We start from the raw sequence: 15,047 nt of genomic DNA, 5'->3' as shown, positions 1-15,047 counted from the left end.
GGCTGTGTGCACTCAAGGCCCCCGCCGGGTTCAGGGTCCCAGCCAGGCTGAGTCCAGGGCCCGCCAGGGTGGGAAGGACCGCTCTCCCCGTGCTCTCAGAGCCGCGTGCACCGATGCCACCAGCCGTGCAGCCACTCACCTGGCTGCGAGTACACGGTCCCCACGTCCATTTTGAAGGAGCCCACGAGGGTGCCGCTGCGCAGCAGGTTCTTGGAGTGAATGACCTTCCAGGAAGAACAAGCAACCGCGAGTCAGGCTGGACAGGGCTGAGGCTTTCCGTGGGGCGGGGAAGGGCTGGCGGATAGTGGCGCCACCTCACTCTTTCTGGGGACCTGAGCGTCATGGTGAAGCAGGAGGGCAGTTGGCAGGGCAGGGGTGGCTCTCTGAGGCCAAGTGGTGTTTTGCTGCCTGCCAGGTGTGGGCGGGCAGCTTGTACACTCTAAAGAAGCATGTGGCTAATGGGGCGAGAGGGGCCCAAATGCAGCCGGTGCCCTGCTTGCCCGGCTGTGTGTGTGGGTGCGGGTCTGTCTTTTTATGGTTGGCCCGCCGAGAGGGGGCGCTCTTTTCAAGTCTGCACAAAAGTACAGTTTCCGCTAAGAGCCCCACCTGCCAGGGGCTGCTCCCCACTCACCGAGATCTTGATGATCTTGTCGAACATGACATCAGGAGAGACGTGGAAGTCGAAGACGAAGTACTGCGAGGGAAGGACCCAGACCTGCTGTCAGCCGGCGGGCAGAGGCTACGGGCTGGGCCCCACCCTCCTGGCAGCACCGGTCCGCACCCCAGCCATGTCCTCTGAGCCCCGACGTTTGGATGAGCAGGAGGGGTAACCACTGGTCCCTCCTGACCCTGGGACAGCTGGGAGACGTGTGGCCCTGAGCAACACATCTTCTGAACCTCAGCTTCCTGAGCCGTCCAAAGGGGGTAATGACACCCACCTTAGGGTCCTCTTAGGGGACTTGATGAAATATACGTGATACTGTAGGATGTACTGTGGCTACATGGGCCCCACAGACATCACCATGAAACCTTGATACTGCCTAGGAGAGGCACCCCAAGTTTGGAAGGTTTTTTATTTTGTTTTGTTTTGCTTTTGCTTTTTGTGGCCACACCTGCACCATGTGGAAGTTCCCAGGCTAGGGGTGGAATTGGAGCTGCAGCTGCTGGCCTATGCCACAGCCACAGCCAGATCCAAGCCACATCTGCCACCACAGCAACACTGGACCCTTAACCTGTTGAGCAAGGCCAGGGATCGAACCCATATCCTTATGGATACCAGTTGGGTGTTTTTTTTTTTTTGTCTTTTCATCTTTTCTAGGGCTGCACTCACAGCATATGGAGGTTCCTAGGCTAGGGATTTAATCAGATCTGTAGCCGCCGGCCTTTGCCAGAGCCACAGCAATGTGGGATCTGAGCTGCATCTGCGACCTACACCACAGCTCACGGCAACACCCAATCCTTAATCCACTGAGCGAGGCCAGGGATTGAACCCACAACCTCATGGTTCCTAGTCAGATTCGTTAACCACTGCGCCACGATGGGAACTCCACTACTGAGCCACAAGGGGAACTCCCTCGGGGGTGTTTAAAAGTAAAATAAAGTGAGCCTGAGAACTTGGAACTGATGAACTTAGTGTGCTCTCCATATACATGATGCAGGCAGGACCTGTCCTCTCGGGCTGGGAGCTGCCCCTCGCCATGGCAGTGCCCTCCTCTTTGTCCCGGCCTGGGTGTGTGGGCGCTGGGAATGCAGGTGTGGGCAGGGAGCAGAGGGCCCACTGCTGTGGTGAACTTGTGAGGAGGGAGAAGGAAGAAAAGTTGCTAAAGTGCTTGGAGTAAATGAGAAGAATCTGCTCGCAGCTGCTGGAGGCTCGCACTAGAGCACTGTGGGTACAAGTGTCAGCCTCGGAGCTGGAAAGAGTGAGCTTTCACTGTTGGGGCCATCGCTTCCTTTCCTGAGCTTCAGTTTAGGCCTTTGTGATGTGAGAATAACGATCCAGTGCCGCCACGTGGAACTGCTTGGGGCACCAGTCACTATGCTGCTGGGAGGCATGGTTGTGAATCTGAGTGAAATGACCTGGGTCGAGCATTCAAGCCAGGTGTGCACGTGGTCACTGCACAATAAATACCAACTGCTACCCGTGCCAGCACTGTGCCCGGGTGGTGCTGGCCATGAGGGGACTGGAGCTCTGGAGAGGCCAGTGGGGCAGGCACACAGACACGCAGATGGTAACTGACACCTTGGGACTGGGGAGGTACCCAGGGAGAGGAGGAAGAAGCAGGCCCAGGCCAGGGCTCCAAGAAGGAGCAGCATTTCAGCAATGAGCAGAGAGAGTGATGCCAAGAAAGGTGGTGAGGAGAGGGGCTGGAGGAGGAGAGAGCAAGAGGAGAGTGACACAAGAGGTCCCCAGGGCATGGGTGGCAAGAGGATGGAAGGACCTGGGCAGTCAAGGGAGAGGGGACAATGGTGGATGTTGAACTTAGGGACAGCAAGGTCCTTGATGGCTGGAAGAGGGCAGTTTCAGTAAAGATGGGAAGCAGAAATAACTGGAGGAAATGATGATCACTTGGAGGTACGTGGAACTGAGGAAAGGCAGAGCTAGATGGACAGATGGATGGATGGATAGATGGATGGATGGGTGGATGGATGGATGGATGGATGGATGGATGGATGGATGGATGGATGGAAGGATGGAAGGATGGATGGATAGATGGATGGATGGATGATGGATGGATGGATGAAGGATGGATAGATGGATGGATGGATGATGGATGGATGGATAGATGGATGGATGGATGGATGGAAGGATGGATGGATGGATGGATACATGGATGGAAGGATGGATGAATAAATGGATAGATGGATGGACGGATGGATGGGTGGATGGACAGATGGATGGATGGGTAGATGGATGGATGGATGGATGGAAGGATGGATGGATAGATGGATGGATGGATGGATAGATGGATGGATGGATGGGTGGATGGATGGAAGGATGGATGGATAGATGGATGGATGGATGGGTGGATGGATAGATGGATGGATGGATGGATAGATGGATGGATGGATAGATGGATGGATAGATGGATGGATGGATGATGGATGGATGGATGGATACATGGATGGAAGGATGGATGAATAAATGGATAGATGGATGGACGGATGGATGGGTAGATGGATGGGTGGATAGATAGCTGATAAGCTTCTAGTTTCTGCCCTTCAGCATAATGGTTTTTCACAGTTATGCTTAGAATACGCTAGAGTAAAATGTCTTATATAAAGGAGGAGGCAAAGGAAAAAAAAGGCAGAGGTGGTGATGTTGAGTGGATGATGTAACGCTGGGTTTTTTGGGAGGTGGAGAGAGAAGGAGCCAAGGCAAAGGGGAGAGGCAGTTCAGGCAGAAGGAAGATGCACCCATAGAGAAGGAAGGGGGCGTGGCCTGATCTGTGGACGGTCAGGTTGCTGTGAGTCTCCCTTCACATGAAGACAGGTCCAGGGTCAAGGCCAGGCCAGGTGCCGCAGAGCTGCAACAGCCCTAAGACAGTGAGCCAGCTAAGCTAGAGCTCTGAGCTGTCTGTGCTCATGTTCCTTGTATTTCCTGAGCATATTTCCCTTTTGCAATCAATTAGGAATCTAAGTGCTGTTGATTGTTCTCACCTCCTTTTACTGTGGTTAGTGGCGCCAGAGGCAGGTTCCCATCAACTCAGGATGAGCTGGAAGCATTACACCCTTTGGACCAGGGGGATGTTATAAAAGGAAGAGGAAGGGAAGGGAAAGAAAATTCTAGCTTTGGTGCTGGGAGGCATCATGGGAAGATGGTTCAGAGCACTGGTTCTCGACTAGGAGAGATTTTACCCTCCCAGGGGGCATTTGGCAATGTCTGGAAAGTTCTTGGTGGCTATTCTTGGGTCGAGGGGAGAAGCCTAGTGGGGAGAAGCCAGGGGTGCTGTTCAGCATCCTACATTGCACAGGGCAGTCCCCTCAGCAAAGAACTCCGCCACAGGGTGGAGTTTGAGAAAATCTGGTTTAGAGGAAATAGAAATGGAACAAATCAGAGTTACTCAGGTTTGTGAAAAAGATAAAAAATGTGATTAGGTACAAATTTAAGATGGTCCAAAGATGAGTGGAATATATTGTTTTAGTGGCTATAAATGCAGAATTTGGCAAATGGTTTCTAGGCTGGAACTAGGAGGTGCCCCGTCTGCAGCCCCCATGTTGTCAGCATGAACCTGGTGCCCAACCGATGCCCAGGCTATGTGTGTTTCTTCAATGGGGTAAGAATCCATTCAGCAAAGGGTTACCAAAGCCCCCCAGGCACGTGGCGGGCCCTGGGTCTGGCTACAGCGAGGCAGGCCAGGAGTCTCCCTGGTCGGACACAAAGGACCAACTGCAACTCCGGGAAGTTATTGTCAGAGAGAGCAGAAGGCCCTGACCTCTGACCTAGAGAGTGCAGGGAAGCCTGCTGAGTGCAAGGACATCCGAGCTGGGCAATGCAGGGTGAGTAGGAGTTTGCTGGGGAGAACCGCTGTTTCCTTGGGAAACATTGGAATGAAACACGAGGGGGATGGGCCTGGTGCCAGGTGAGCCCTTCAATCAGCCAAACATGGCTTCTCCACTATCAGATGACCATGGAAGGCCATGGGGCCCTGACTCCATATCTGTTAGGGAAAAGCAGATCTTATCCAGGCCAGAGGCTTTTCCGGTCAGGGATGTGTCCTGACGTAAGGTCAGAGATGTGGAGCCTGAATTTCCTGAGTCCTGGATGGTTGCCACATGGGGCTCAGGGGGGGTTCTGAAGGGTGGTGTCCCAGCCTGGTGGGCCAGTGGCGACCCGCTGTGAGAACAGGGTCCATCTGTGGTCGTTTAGGAGACTTGACCAGGCCTTGGCCTTAGCCTGGGTCCCCGTGAAGGGCAGAGGTATGCCTGGCTTTTCTTCCTGAAGGGGCACAGCTGGGGCCTCCACAGTTGCCCAAGAGATACCCTTCCCAGGGAGCAGATGGCGCCCTCAGCCCTCACCACCCCCAGGAGAGACACTGAGATGCAGGGTGCCGTGGGCCAGCCTGGAGATCCTCCCTGGAGCCACTGGGAGAAGCAGACTGGAGGTCCCTCCAGGGGAGGAAGGGCCGGGATGCCCAGGTCAGTGACTACTTCTGGGTTTGTCTGATGTGTGCCCAGGCATCTGAGGGACAGCCTCCCCCAGAGCTGATGAAGATGGGTCCCTCCCTGGGGCCCAGAGTCACGATGCTGGGTCTGGGGGTGCCCATCCACGGTGGCAGATAGGGTGCTGGGTGGAGGCTAGCCTGTCTGGGCCCTGGTCTGTCTACGGTACTCGGTGCTCTCTGCCCTTCTCACACTGTGACCTCGGCCTCCACCTCTGTAAGATGCAGAGACTGATCTAGAGGTTCACGGAGGTCCTTTAACCCCGACGTGGCCTCCAACAGCTGCAATCAACAGCCGTGGAGACCGGTTCCTTTCTCTCTCACTCCCCAAGCAGCGCAGCCAGTGGTCTAGAAGGACCCCACAGACGTTCAGGCGCCCATGAAGGCGGCTGAGCAGAGAGCGTGCCCACACAGCACTCACGCTGCCACGCAGCACCTGGGCCAGGTGTTTCTCCAGGAGCCCCCATGTCCCTGTGTCTAATGGGACTGACGGTGATAACTTCCGACAGGTGGCAGAGTGAGAAGAGATGAGGCCCCTAAAGCATTTAGAAGCGTGTCCAGCACACAGCAAGTGCTCACTCATGGCGCTGGTGCCATCACGGGCCGGGCTGGAAGGACGTGGCCCTGCCCCGGGGCTCTGGCCCGGGAAACACTGCGGGGAGCTGCGCAGCAGGGCCTGGCATTGTGTTCCTTTCCCAGGACGGCCCCCGGCCAGGCCGGGCTCAGGCTGATCTAGATGGGGGTTCCAAGGCCTCGGCATCGGCATGCTGGGGGATGTCAAGGGTGGGCCAAGGTCGCCCTGGCTGGGAGCCCTTTGTGTCCCTTGACCGCTGACTTCTCCTGTCGGGCCTGATGGGGAGCCGGGCTCAGCCTCTGCCACAGATGGGAGGCCCCTCCCCCGCCGCAGGCCCCGGACACTGACCTCGTTGTAGTAGGGGCAGTTCGTGGACTCCTTCATGGACGTGTACTTCTTGTCGTCGCCCACCTCCACACACACCACGGGGTCCATGTTCAAGCCCACCAGCTGCCGAGCCTCAATCACTGTGATGCTGACCTGCGGGCAGGTGAGGGGGAAGGTGCGAGAGGGAGAACCGTGAGCCTGGGAGCCGGTCCTGCTGGAGTCGGGTCGGCTGGAGGGTGCAGGGAGCCGGCACTGGACTTGGGTGCCAGTCTGAGCACTGCCTCGAACCTGTCGCTGACCCCAGGATCTTTCCTCATTTGCCTCCAGGTCGGTGTGCACCCCCCCACCCCCCCACCCCAGTTATTGGCGGGAGGGGGAGGGTGGCGGTTAAAGACTCTGAGGCCCCCGCCACACTCCAGACCAACCGAATCCAATCTCCCGGGAGGGGGTGGGAGGAGTGGGGCCCAGCAGCAGTTATTTGTAAAGCTCCCAGGTGATTCCAAGTGCTCCGAGCTCTTTCCCGCATCACTGGCCCGGCCCCACAGAGGGCTGCAAACACACCTCCCAGCTTTTGTGCACTCAGGAATTAAGCTAAGTCTCCACTAACGTGCATTTAATTTTCTGCTCCAGCATTTCTCATTTTAAGCCTGCAGGCCTGTGATATCTCTTCTTCATTTCTGGAATTTGGCCCCCTTTCCACATTCCTGGTTTTCCCTCTTTTGCTTAATTTCCTTGTCTGGATGCCCAGTGAGGCTTTGGTGTTAACCCAAGCCACCCTTTCTGCCTTGAAGCTTGTATGTTGTGTGCATTCTGTGTCTTTTCAGTGGCATCCAGCTCCCCAGGATCTTACTTCTCTACTGGGAAGCCCTTTTTCAGTTGTTTATTCATTCAACAAACATTTGCATATACACGGGGGAGGGGGGAGGCAAAGAGATAGAGTCAGAGGCAGAGGGGTGTGTGTGTGTGTGTGTGTGTGTGTGTGTGTGTGCGCGCGTGTGCTCGATCGAGTGCACATGCGCATACTTTTCCTTAACCCTCATGTTAAGCCATCAGTTCTTGCTTCGGATTTGGGGGCGTTGGGTTCCATCAGGGTGGCCAGGATAAATAGGAAGGGGCAGACTTAGGGCTGCTGGAATGACACAGAGCCCCAGACCCGACACATTAATTACCAGGTGTGAGAGCCAGTGAGCTAGTGCAGGCTCACTGAGCCTCAGTTTTTCTCAGCTGTAAGGAGGTATCACTATCCCACCTGGCAAAAGTTTTTGTAAAGCCTGCATGAGATAATGTGCATCAAAGTGCTTTACAAACAGTAGAAAGGTCTAGAAAATGTGTGCTCTTGTTATAAATGGCTCCTCAAATAGAATTTACCTTCGGCTAAGTGGCTGGTGCCCCAAGCAGGTCAGGGCATGTACGATGCTTAATATTGCTTCATTTAAGTCTCTTGAACTTGAATTTTAACAAAATAGCCTAGGCCGAGCTAGTGTTAGCACGTCCCTCAGCACCCTCTTCTAATGAAACTGTCCGAGTGGCTTTCGATGCTTCTCATCTGGGAGAGTTGCAATTTTCCTTGTTGTGCTTTGAGGCGACTGCTAAATATGATTTTACTCAAGAGATTTTATTTTCCCTTTTCACAAAAAGAATAATCATGAAAATTATCATTCACGGTGTCCATCAAAGTCTTAAAAATATTCCAAAGGCCAAGAACACATCAAAACTAACGCTGTTTAAAAAACAAATTCCCAGGCCAACGAGGATGTTGCCAAGAAAATACATAGAGCTGGAAACGGAAAATTTACTAATTGAAATAGCACGAGCTACGAAAGCAACCAATTCTATGTGGAACTTGAAGTTTTGAAGGGAATGGAGCTGAGAATCTGGAGCTCTGAAGAAGTTCAACAATCACTGTTTCTTCAGGGAGCAGAAAACGAAATGGAGAAAGCTCTGAGAAGTTCACCGCGAAGAGTAAACAGACACTAGAAGCCCTTCTAGAACATTCCCCCCCCCCTTTTTTTTTTAAGGGCCGTACCTGCAGCATATGGAAGTTCTTAGGCTAGGGGTCCAATAGAGCTGCAGCTGCCAGCCTGCAGCACAGCCACAGCAATGCTGGATCCGAGCCACATCTTCGACCTACACCACAGCTTGCAGCAACACCAGATCCTTAACCCACTGAGTGGGGCCAGGGATTCAACCCACATCCTCGTGGATATTTGTTGGATTTGTTTCCACTGAGCCACAACAGGAACTCTCCTTCCAAAACATTCTTTGCATAGTAGCTTATAGAGTTTCAACCTCTATGAACTTTTTATACAAAGTATATACATATTTTTAATCTCATTTCCTCCCCTGCCTTTAGGGTTAGGCAGCTAACCCATCCCTGCCTTTCCATCAAAAAAAAAAAAAAAAAAAGAGAGAGAGAGAGACTTTCTGTAACTCCAGACGGACACAACTTTGACAGGCATAATAAGGCACCAAAGATATGCTGTCAAGAGATTAAGCTTCCCAATGAGTGCAGTTGGCTGGATTTTATGGTTTTTTTTTCATCCGGAGGCCCAGCCCTAATGGTAGCCTTTTTGCCCTCTGTTCCTTTTTAGGACCAGAGTTTCCACCTTCCTCCACTGAGCAGAGCCAACGATGGTGGGTAACCCTGGTGAGAAGCTTTGACACCCAAGAGGTAGGAGGTAGATTGGGGAGAAGGGCAAAGGGCTGAAAGGAGAAAAGGGTGGGGCAGAGGAAGAGGCTCCAGAGGGTGCTCCTTGCTGGAGGAAGGGTGGCCTGAGGGCTACCCCAAGAGTGTACAACAGAGGTGGCTGTGGGGAGCTGGTGGGGGAGGGGAAGGCCATGCCTGCTGCCCCTCCCCCTACTGGGGGGCTCTATGGAGGAGAAATGCATCACTTGGCCTTGAAATTTAAAAAAATAAGCTGAAGAAGGGGATTAGCCACCTCTCCCTTCCATTCTTCAGTCATCAGGAGAGGACTTGGCCTTTTCCAGGATGGAAGATGAGGAGGCACATAGAGCCACAAAGGGACCGACTGACCAGCCGACTGGGGTGATTTGACTATTGCCTCCTCTCCTTCCAAGATAAGAGACATAATCCCCAGGCGGCTTCATGCACGCATCACAAGGAATCACGCCGAGTGTAAACCTATTCCTCTGTTCTGGGAGAAACCAAGAGTCGTGGTGCTTTGTGACCTGCTTCCAGGGAATCTGGTCGTGCCGCAAACATCGCTGGAGCTGGGGGTGAGAGATGGTGGACCCCTTCATATGGCTCTTCCCAAACATCATTCACTCCCTCATCTCCAGATGACAGAGGTGGGACATGACCCGAAGATTTGGAGAAGACCGCTCCAGGGGTGGCAAAGAGGATGGCGTGGAGGAGGCAAGATGAGGGTAGGGAGACCAGACACGTTGCGGTTGAGCTGGCGGTCAGCGGAGGGGCGATGACGTGGAGGTGAAAAGCAGAGAGATGTTTGGAGGTGAAGACATATACAGTCTTGGTGCCAGGAAGAGGGTAGAGAACAGACTCAAGACTCCACGGCCCACCGAGAATCTCTCTGCCAAGTGCCAAGCTTAGCCCGCTCTCATGGGGAAACCGCACACAGGGAGGAGGCTGTGGCGTCTTGCTTTTGAGATGCCAATAATCAGGAAAGAGGTTACGCGTTCCGAGCATTCTAAGCAGGAGAAACATTGCAGAGAGAATGGTGTCTGACTATGGGATCTTCGTTCTTTAGAATGTTTTCTGTTCTCAGCACACAGAGGAGCAAAGCCCGTAACCCAGTCCCCTGGCGAAGCACTCAGAAGTGCGAGGATACTCTGTGCTTGGGTTTTGGAAGAGAAGTGAGGAGGTGACATTCCCAAACCTCCCAGGAGCCCAGTGTCGTGAGCTTGTCTGAAACCACAGGGGTGGGTCCACTTGACACTGCCTGGGGCTACTTGTTTAAGCCCCTGGGAAGATGGTCACCAACTGGATGAAAACAAACCAAAGCAAAGGCTTAAGGAAGACAAGGTATATCCTTGAGGAAACGGACAAGATGTACCTGCTACAAAGAAAGCTGGCATCTAGTCCTTTATATCATCACCTGAGTGAGGTGAGGTCAGGCTGTCCTTAAAGAAGGGTGCATGGGGCCTGGAAAATGGGGAATAAAGGTCTAACCTGGGAGAGGGGTTGGCTCGGATTCTGGGCCCTGGCACTGGACCTAGACAGGAAGTGCAGTGGCAGTCCAGAGGGGTCTCCTGAAGGCGGTGTCCCCCCCACTGCCTGCCCCCCGAGCAGCCAGGACCCTCACTCCATCCTAGGAATACCCAGCAGTCTTTTCACATGGACCTGGGTCTCCTTAGCTCCCCAAAGAGGGTCCAGAGCAATGGATGAACCCTGGATGCTTCTTGCTTCTAGTTCATAAATAAGTACTAGGTGCTTCCAGCTTGTACATTAGTCTATTGTGAATTGTTATTGTAACTCAGTCTCTCAGTCTCCCACCAGCTCCAGGAGAAGAGACAAAATTGAGGATGTGGCCGTGCAAAGCTGAGGATCAAGCCCCAGCCTGGGAAGGCTGAACTGGGTCCCGCTGCCTTGTGTGTCCCTCTGCCAGCAGCTCCCAGCCACGCCCATGGCCCATTCTGCCTGCACTGCAACCACACGGGCAATCTCACAGCTGCAAATCTCTCCCCATCTCAGCCAAATGGGTCCATTTGTCTCCAGTTTTGGAAACATACACATAAAAAAAATTAACCATTAATTTCAGAAAATACACAGAAGCAAAAAAACCCACCCACATTCTCATCATCTATATACACACGGCCAAGACTGACATTCCTTCCGGCATCAAAATAAGATAAAACACCACCCTAAAAAAAAAAAAATCTTTCTTTAGAAGCACTTCTGTTAACCGTTGGAATTTTTTTTTTTTTTTTGTCTTCGGTCTCTTTACCGTTTTCCAGGTCCCTCTCATTTATGAAGTCTGTTGCTGGTCGTAACATCTTAAGAGGGCTTTGACCAGCATTCGCAGAGCTCTCCAGCTCCTTTGGGGGCTGGCACCTCTCACCTTACGACATCGCTATCAGTGTCTCCTGGGAACAAGCTTATTCTGAGAACTTATATTCGGCATGTGGTCCTCTATGACCCCCAGATCCTTGTCTCCACATCTAGCCCCAAACCCCCAGTAGAGCAGAGTTGGAAAGGCGTGAGGCCTCTAGCTGCCCCACCTACCTGGTAATCCATGGGCCGCCCGGCACTTGGCTCCATCTTAATGTCTGGCTTGGATCTGAGGAGCAGAGTGTCTTGTCAGGTCAGGTGTAAGGGGACTGCCTGCAGGGCCCTGGAGGAGGAGGGCCCTGGCAGTGGTTAGAAGGAGAAGGGCATGGGACAAAATCATAGTCTTCAAACACTCCAGGGCTACCAAGCAGAACGGGAGCTCAGGGCTTCAATAGAGAGGACCAGCCAATGGCAGAAGTAACAGGCAGGCAGACATTAGGTCCACAGGGTCAAGTGCAGGCTGGGTGACTCCGTGATTTCCCTTTGCCTGGAGGTATTCAATGACCTGGGAACAAGCCCATGTCTTTGCAGAAGAGAGGTGAGAGAGAAATCCAGGAAAAGGAGGAGGGGGTAGGGTTAGGAAGGAGCTGTCCACAGGCCCTGATTCGTCCCCACATGTTCCAAACATGGCAAGCTGGGTCCTGCCTGACCAGGTGAAGACAACCGGGGCTCAGGGGCTCCTGCCCACTCACCGCTTGTTGGAGACATTGGTGGTGAGCGCGGTGACGGAAGCAAGAGACACAGAGTCAGGATCCAGCCCATCCCCCAGTCGAATAGCCAGGCGGTCAAGGTCTTCCATCTCCAACACTGCTGGTTCATCTGGGGAAGAAGGAGGGCCTGTTAGGTGGGCTAGATGGTGGGCTAGTGACTCTATTTCCTTTTTTGCTTTGGCCTCCTGGAAGCTAAGAGTCAAATTCCAGGTTTCCTTGCTTGCATCTGCTTAGAATGCTAGGCTCTGTGTATGTGCAGTGTTTCTGACCTAAACTTGATCTCTAATTTTAACTGATATTGTATCTGGTCTTGTGGTTTTTGTTTGAATCGAATGTAACTCATTACTTACCTAAGCACTGAATAGCCTCTGTGGTGGGTTAGAAATGAAGACTCCGTACTTAGGTACCTCTTGTACCAATATCTATAATTTACTGAGTGCCTCCTATGAGTGGCGCAATGCCAGGCATTTTATACACGTATCTCTAGTCCTCATAATGCTCATAGTCATAGTCTGCCAAGATAGGCACTATTCTCATGTCATAGACGAAGAAACCCAGGCTCAGGAAAGAACTTATCCGTGTAAATTAGCTGATGGAATTCACAACCTAACCGTGTATGGATTTGTAGAAATCCAATGAGATGAAGAAATGATCATTCTGAGAAGCCACCCAAGGATAGTGGGTTTGGGTCTCAGCTAATAGCTCTACCCGCTCCAATCTAAGAAAGAGAAAGGTGCAGCTGGAACTGGCATGGAGGCAGAGAGAGAATCTGAAGCCAGTGGGCCACACAGAGGGTGCTGGGGAGGGAAGCCAGGAACCCTGAGGATGGGAATGCGATCCCCAGACCGACGTGGATCAGAAAGCCGCACGTAGCTGCCCTACCACTCCACCTGCCCCCTCACCCCTCGCCTTCCACCTGTCCTCCCTGCTCGCTCTTAAACGGCTGTCTTGCCCCGTCCCCAGCTTGCTGCTCCAGTGGCACCAGTGCCACAGGCCACTGCAGTCTTCCTGGACTCACCTTGCCGCTCTCCCCCAGAACCATCCCTGCAGCTCCACGAGAGCACATGGGGAAAAGGCAGGACTAGGAGTCCTGCTCCGAGCAAGCATTGTCGGGGCTCTGATTTCCCCCCAGAAATAGAGAATTGGCCAAACAAGCTTTTTTGTTGTCATTCTCTTCCCCAGTTAAAAATCTCCAGGCTTCTGTGTGGAGAAGTAAGAATGGGAGCAAAGAGGGCGGGAGGAGCCCACGGGATAGAGGGGCTCTTCTAGACCGGAGGAAATACGGTTCCCGCCCCAGCTCTCCAAGCGCCCCCTTCCGGAGGACCACTGTCAGGACCCGGCTCCTCTGCCAGCCAATGGGATGTCAGGCCCCTCCCAGGTGGCTCCGCCGGCCAATCGCAGGAGAGCCGATTGGGGCACTGCCCACGGAGAGGAGGGGTGTGGTCACTTTCAGGGGCTGAGTGGGGGCTGGAGGGCTCCCGAGGGGCTGGTTGGACAGTGGGCCAGGGCATTCTTCCGTACCTGGTCTTTGGGGTTCCTCCTTGTGAGGCCGGTTCTTGCCGAGCTTCATGGCGGAGAACACGCTCCTCCCGGCTCTGAGAGGGGGCCGCCAGAATGAGATGGAGGGAGATGAACGCCGGGAGGAAGACACACAGACACAGAAGAGCAAAACCCGAGAGAATATGTAAGGGAAAGGGAGATCCAAGCCCCAGACCCTCACCTACTGATCCAGAGATGTGCTGGGGGCCAAATTTCCCAAGCTTGGAGCCGTGAGGGGGAATTAGGACAGAGGAGACCCCATCGCTTCCTCTTTCCCCATGCCTTCACACCACTGAAGAGCAGGTTGGGGACGGGGACCAGAGAGGGAGGGCTTCAGGTGGGAAGAACCTTTTCAACTGGAGCCCTTCGGAGTCCTGATCCCAGCCAGTCCAGTCTTAGAGCTCTGAGCTGGACCAGTGCCACCTAGCTCATCCTCCCTGTCTGAGAACCCCACCTCGTCTGGGTGGAAAGAAAGTCAGATGACCAGAGACAAAGCATCAGAACAGGAAGGCAGGAAAAGGACTCAGAGAGGCAGAGACTGATGAGGAGATGGGAGATGTGGTTGAAACTAGTTGCCCTGGTGCCCAAATCCTGCCTTGTCTTTCCCAACCTCTCTCTGCCCTTGGATTCTCCTTGGTCCTCACTGAAAAGGAGGAGATGGGTCCTTTCCCACCTCTATCTTTGGTCCTGGCTTTGCTCCTTCTGCCTGTCCCCTCTCACTACAGAATCCCCCCTTTGCCAACCCCTAGGAACATACGGCCGACTCCATAGTTCCTACCTCTTCCTCTGGCTTGGTGTGGCCTTGTGCCCCTGCAGTCAGTGGGGATGAGGGAAGGGGGCAGGGGGTCCTCACTGTCCCTTCAGTGATGTCCCTGCAGCCGAGCTTGTGGTCCCTGGTCCAGGAGGGACCAGGAGTAGGATCAGCAGGGGGTAAAGTGTAGGATTCCATTACCCCATCAATATTGCATGAGCTGGACACCTGACTCTCTCCACTTCCCATTCTCCCTCCTCCTGGCCATGGCCCTGTTATCCTGTAGGGGTGGGATGCAGACTCCAACCTTGAGCCCCTCCTACAGCAGAGCCCACCCATCTTTGGGCCAGGGATCTCCCTGGAGAGGCTTGGCTATGGTTCCCCAAGAACCCCTGTTCTTAATGCTGGGTTATGCGAAATTGCAGATAAACATTTCTGTTCTTGCAGAGGTGGCCTAGAAACCTCAAGCCCCTCCTTGGGGTTGGGGAATCCAACCTCATCCCCCAAACCTAGCCCCATCCTAGCTTCTGGCCTTTTCTTTGCTCTACATATGCCTGGCAAGACATGGTGTATGTCTGTATCCCGGCGAGACAGCAACCAAGAACCACCTCTTTCATGTGGCACTAGCTCACAGTTTAGGAAACACTGGCATCTTCATGGTTTCCTAAAAAGGTATGTGGCAGATGAAAGAAGGCTGGGGTAGCACTGATCTCTCTGCAGTATCCAGCATCATGTTACCTGGAACGTGTCAACGGGAGAAGAGAGAAAGAAATGCACTCTAAAAAAAAAGGAAAACCTTTGGAATTATCTTCAAAAGTTTCTCTGCAACAAGAGATTACATGACCTTTCTCGAGCAGCTAATCTGGGCCAAAGGGCTTTTCCAGATGTTTGCTCCTTTCGTCTTCACAGCAATTCGGGGAGGGGCAGAGACTTCTCATTCAACCCATGAAACACCTGA

The 15,047-nt window shown here is 53.3% G+C and overlaps 1 protein-coding gene across 2 annotated transcripts in view; it reads right to left on the bottom strand.

Moving 5' to 3' along the window:
* The window catches only part of LOC125128266 (otoferlin), a 41,045-nt gene extending 27,584 nt beyond the window's left edge, over positions 1-13,461 (bottom strand). For both annotated transcript variants that reach the window (XM_047782464.1, XM_047782465.1), the window contains exons 1-6: positions 13,321-13,461; positions 11,782-11,908; positions 11,264-11,318; positions 6,082-6,213; positions 632-694; positions 140-224 (exon numbers count right to left, since the gene is read on the bottom strand). In XM_047782464.1, the coding sequence (XP_047638420.1) occupies positions 140-224; positions 632-694; positions 6,082-6,213; positions 11,264-11,318; positions 11,782-11,908; positions 13,321-13,369 (511 nt within the window). In that variant the 5' untranslated portion in view covers positions 13,370-13,461. The remainder of the gene's footprint in view (positions 1-139; positions 225-631; positions 695-6,081; positions 6,214-11,263; positions 11,319-11,781; positions 11,909-13,320) is intronic.
* Positions 13,462-15,047: the final 1,586 nt, after the last annotated feature.

The sequence above is a fragment of the Phacochoerus africanus genome, chromosome 5 (assembly GCF_016906955.1).
Source record: "Phacochoerus africanus isolate WHEZ1 chromosome 5, ROS_Pafr_v1, whole genome shotgun sequence".
Classification (NCBI taxonomy): Eukaryota; Metazoa; Chordata; class Mammalia; order Artiodactyla; family Suidae; genus Phacochoerus; species Phacochoerus africanus.
Note: the sequence above shows the minus strand (reverse complement) of the source record. Positions and strands in the feature narration are given on the sequence as shown.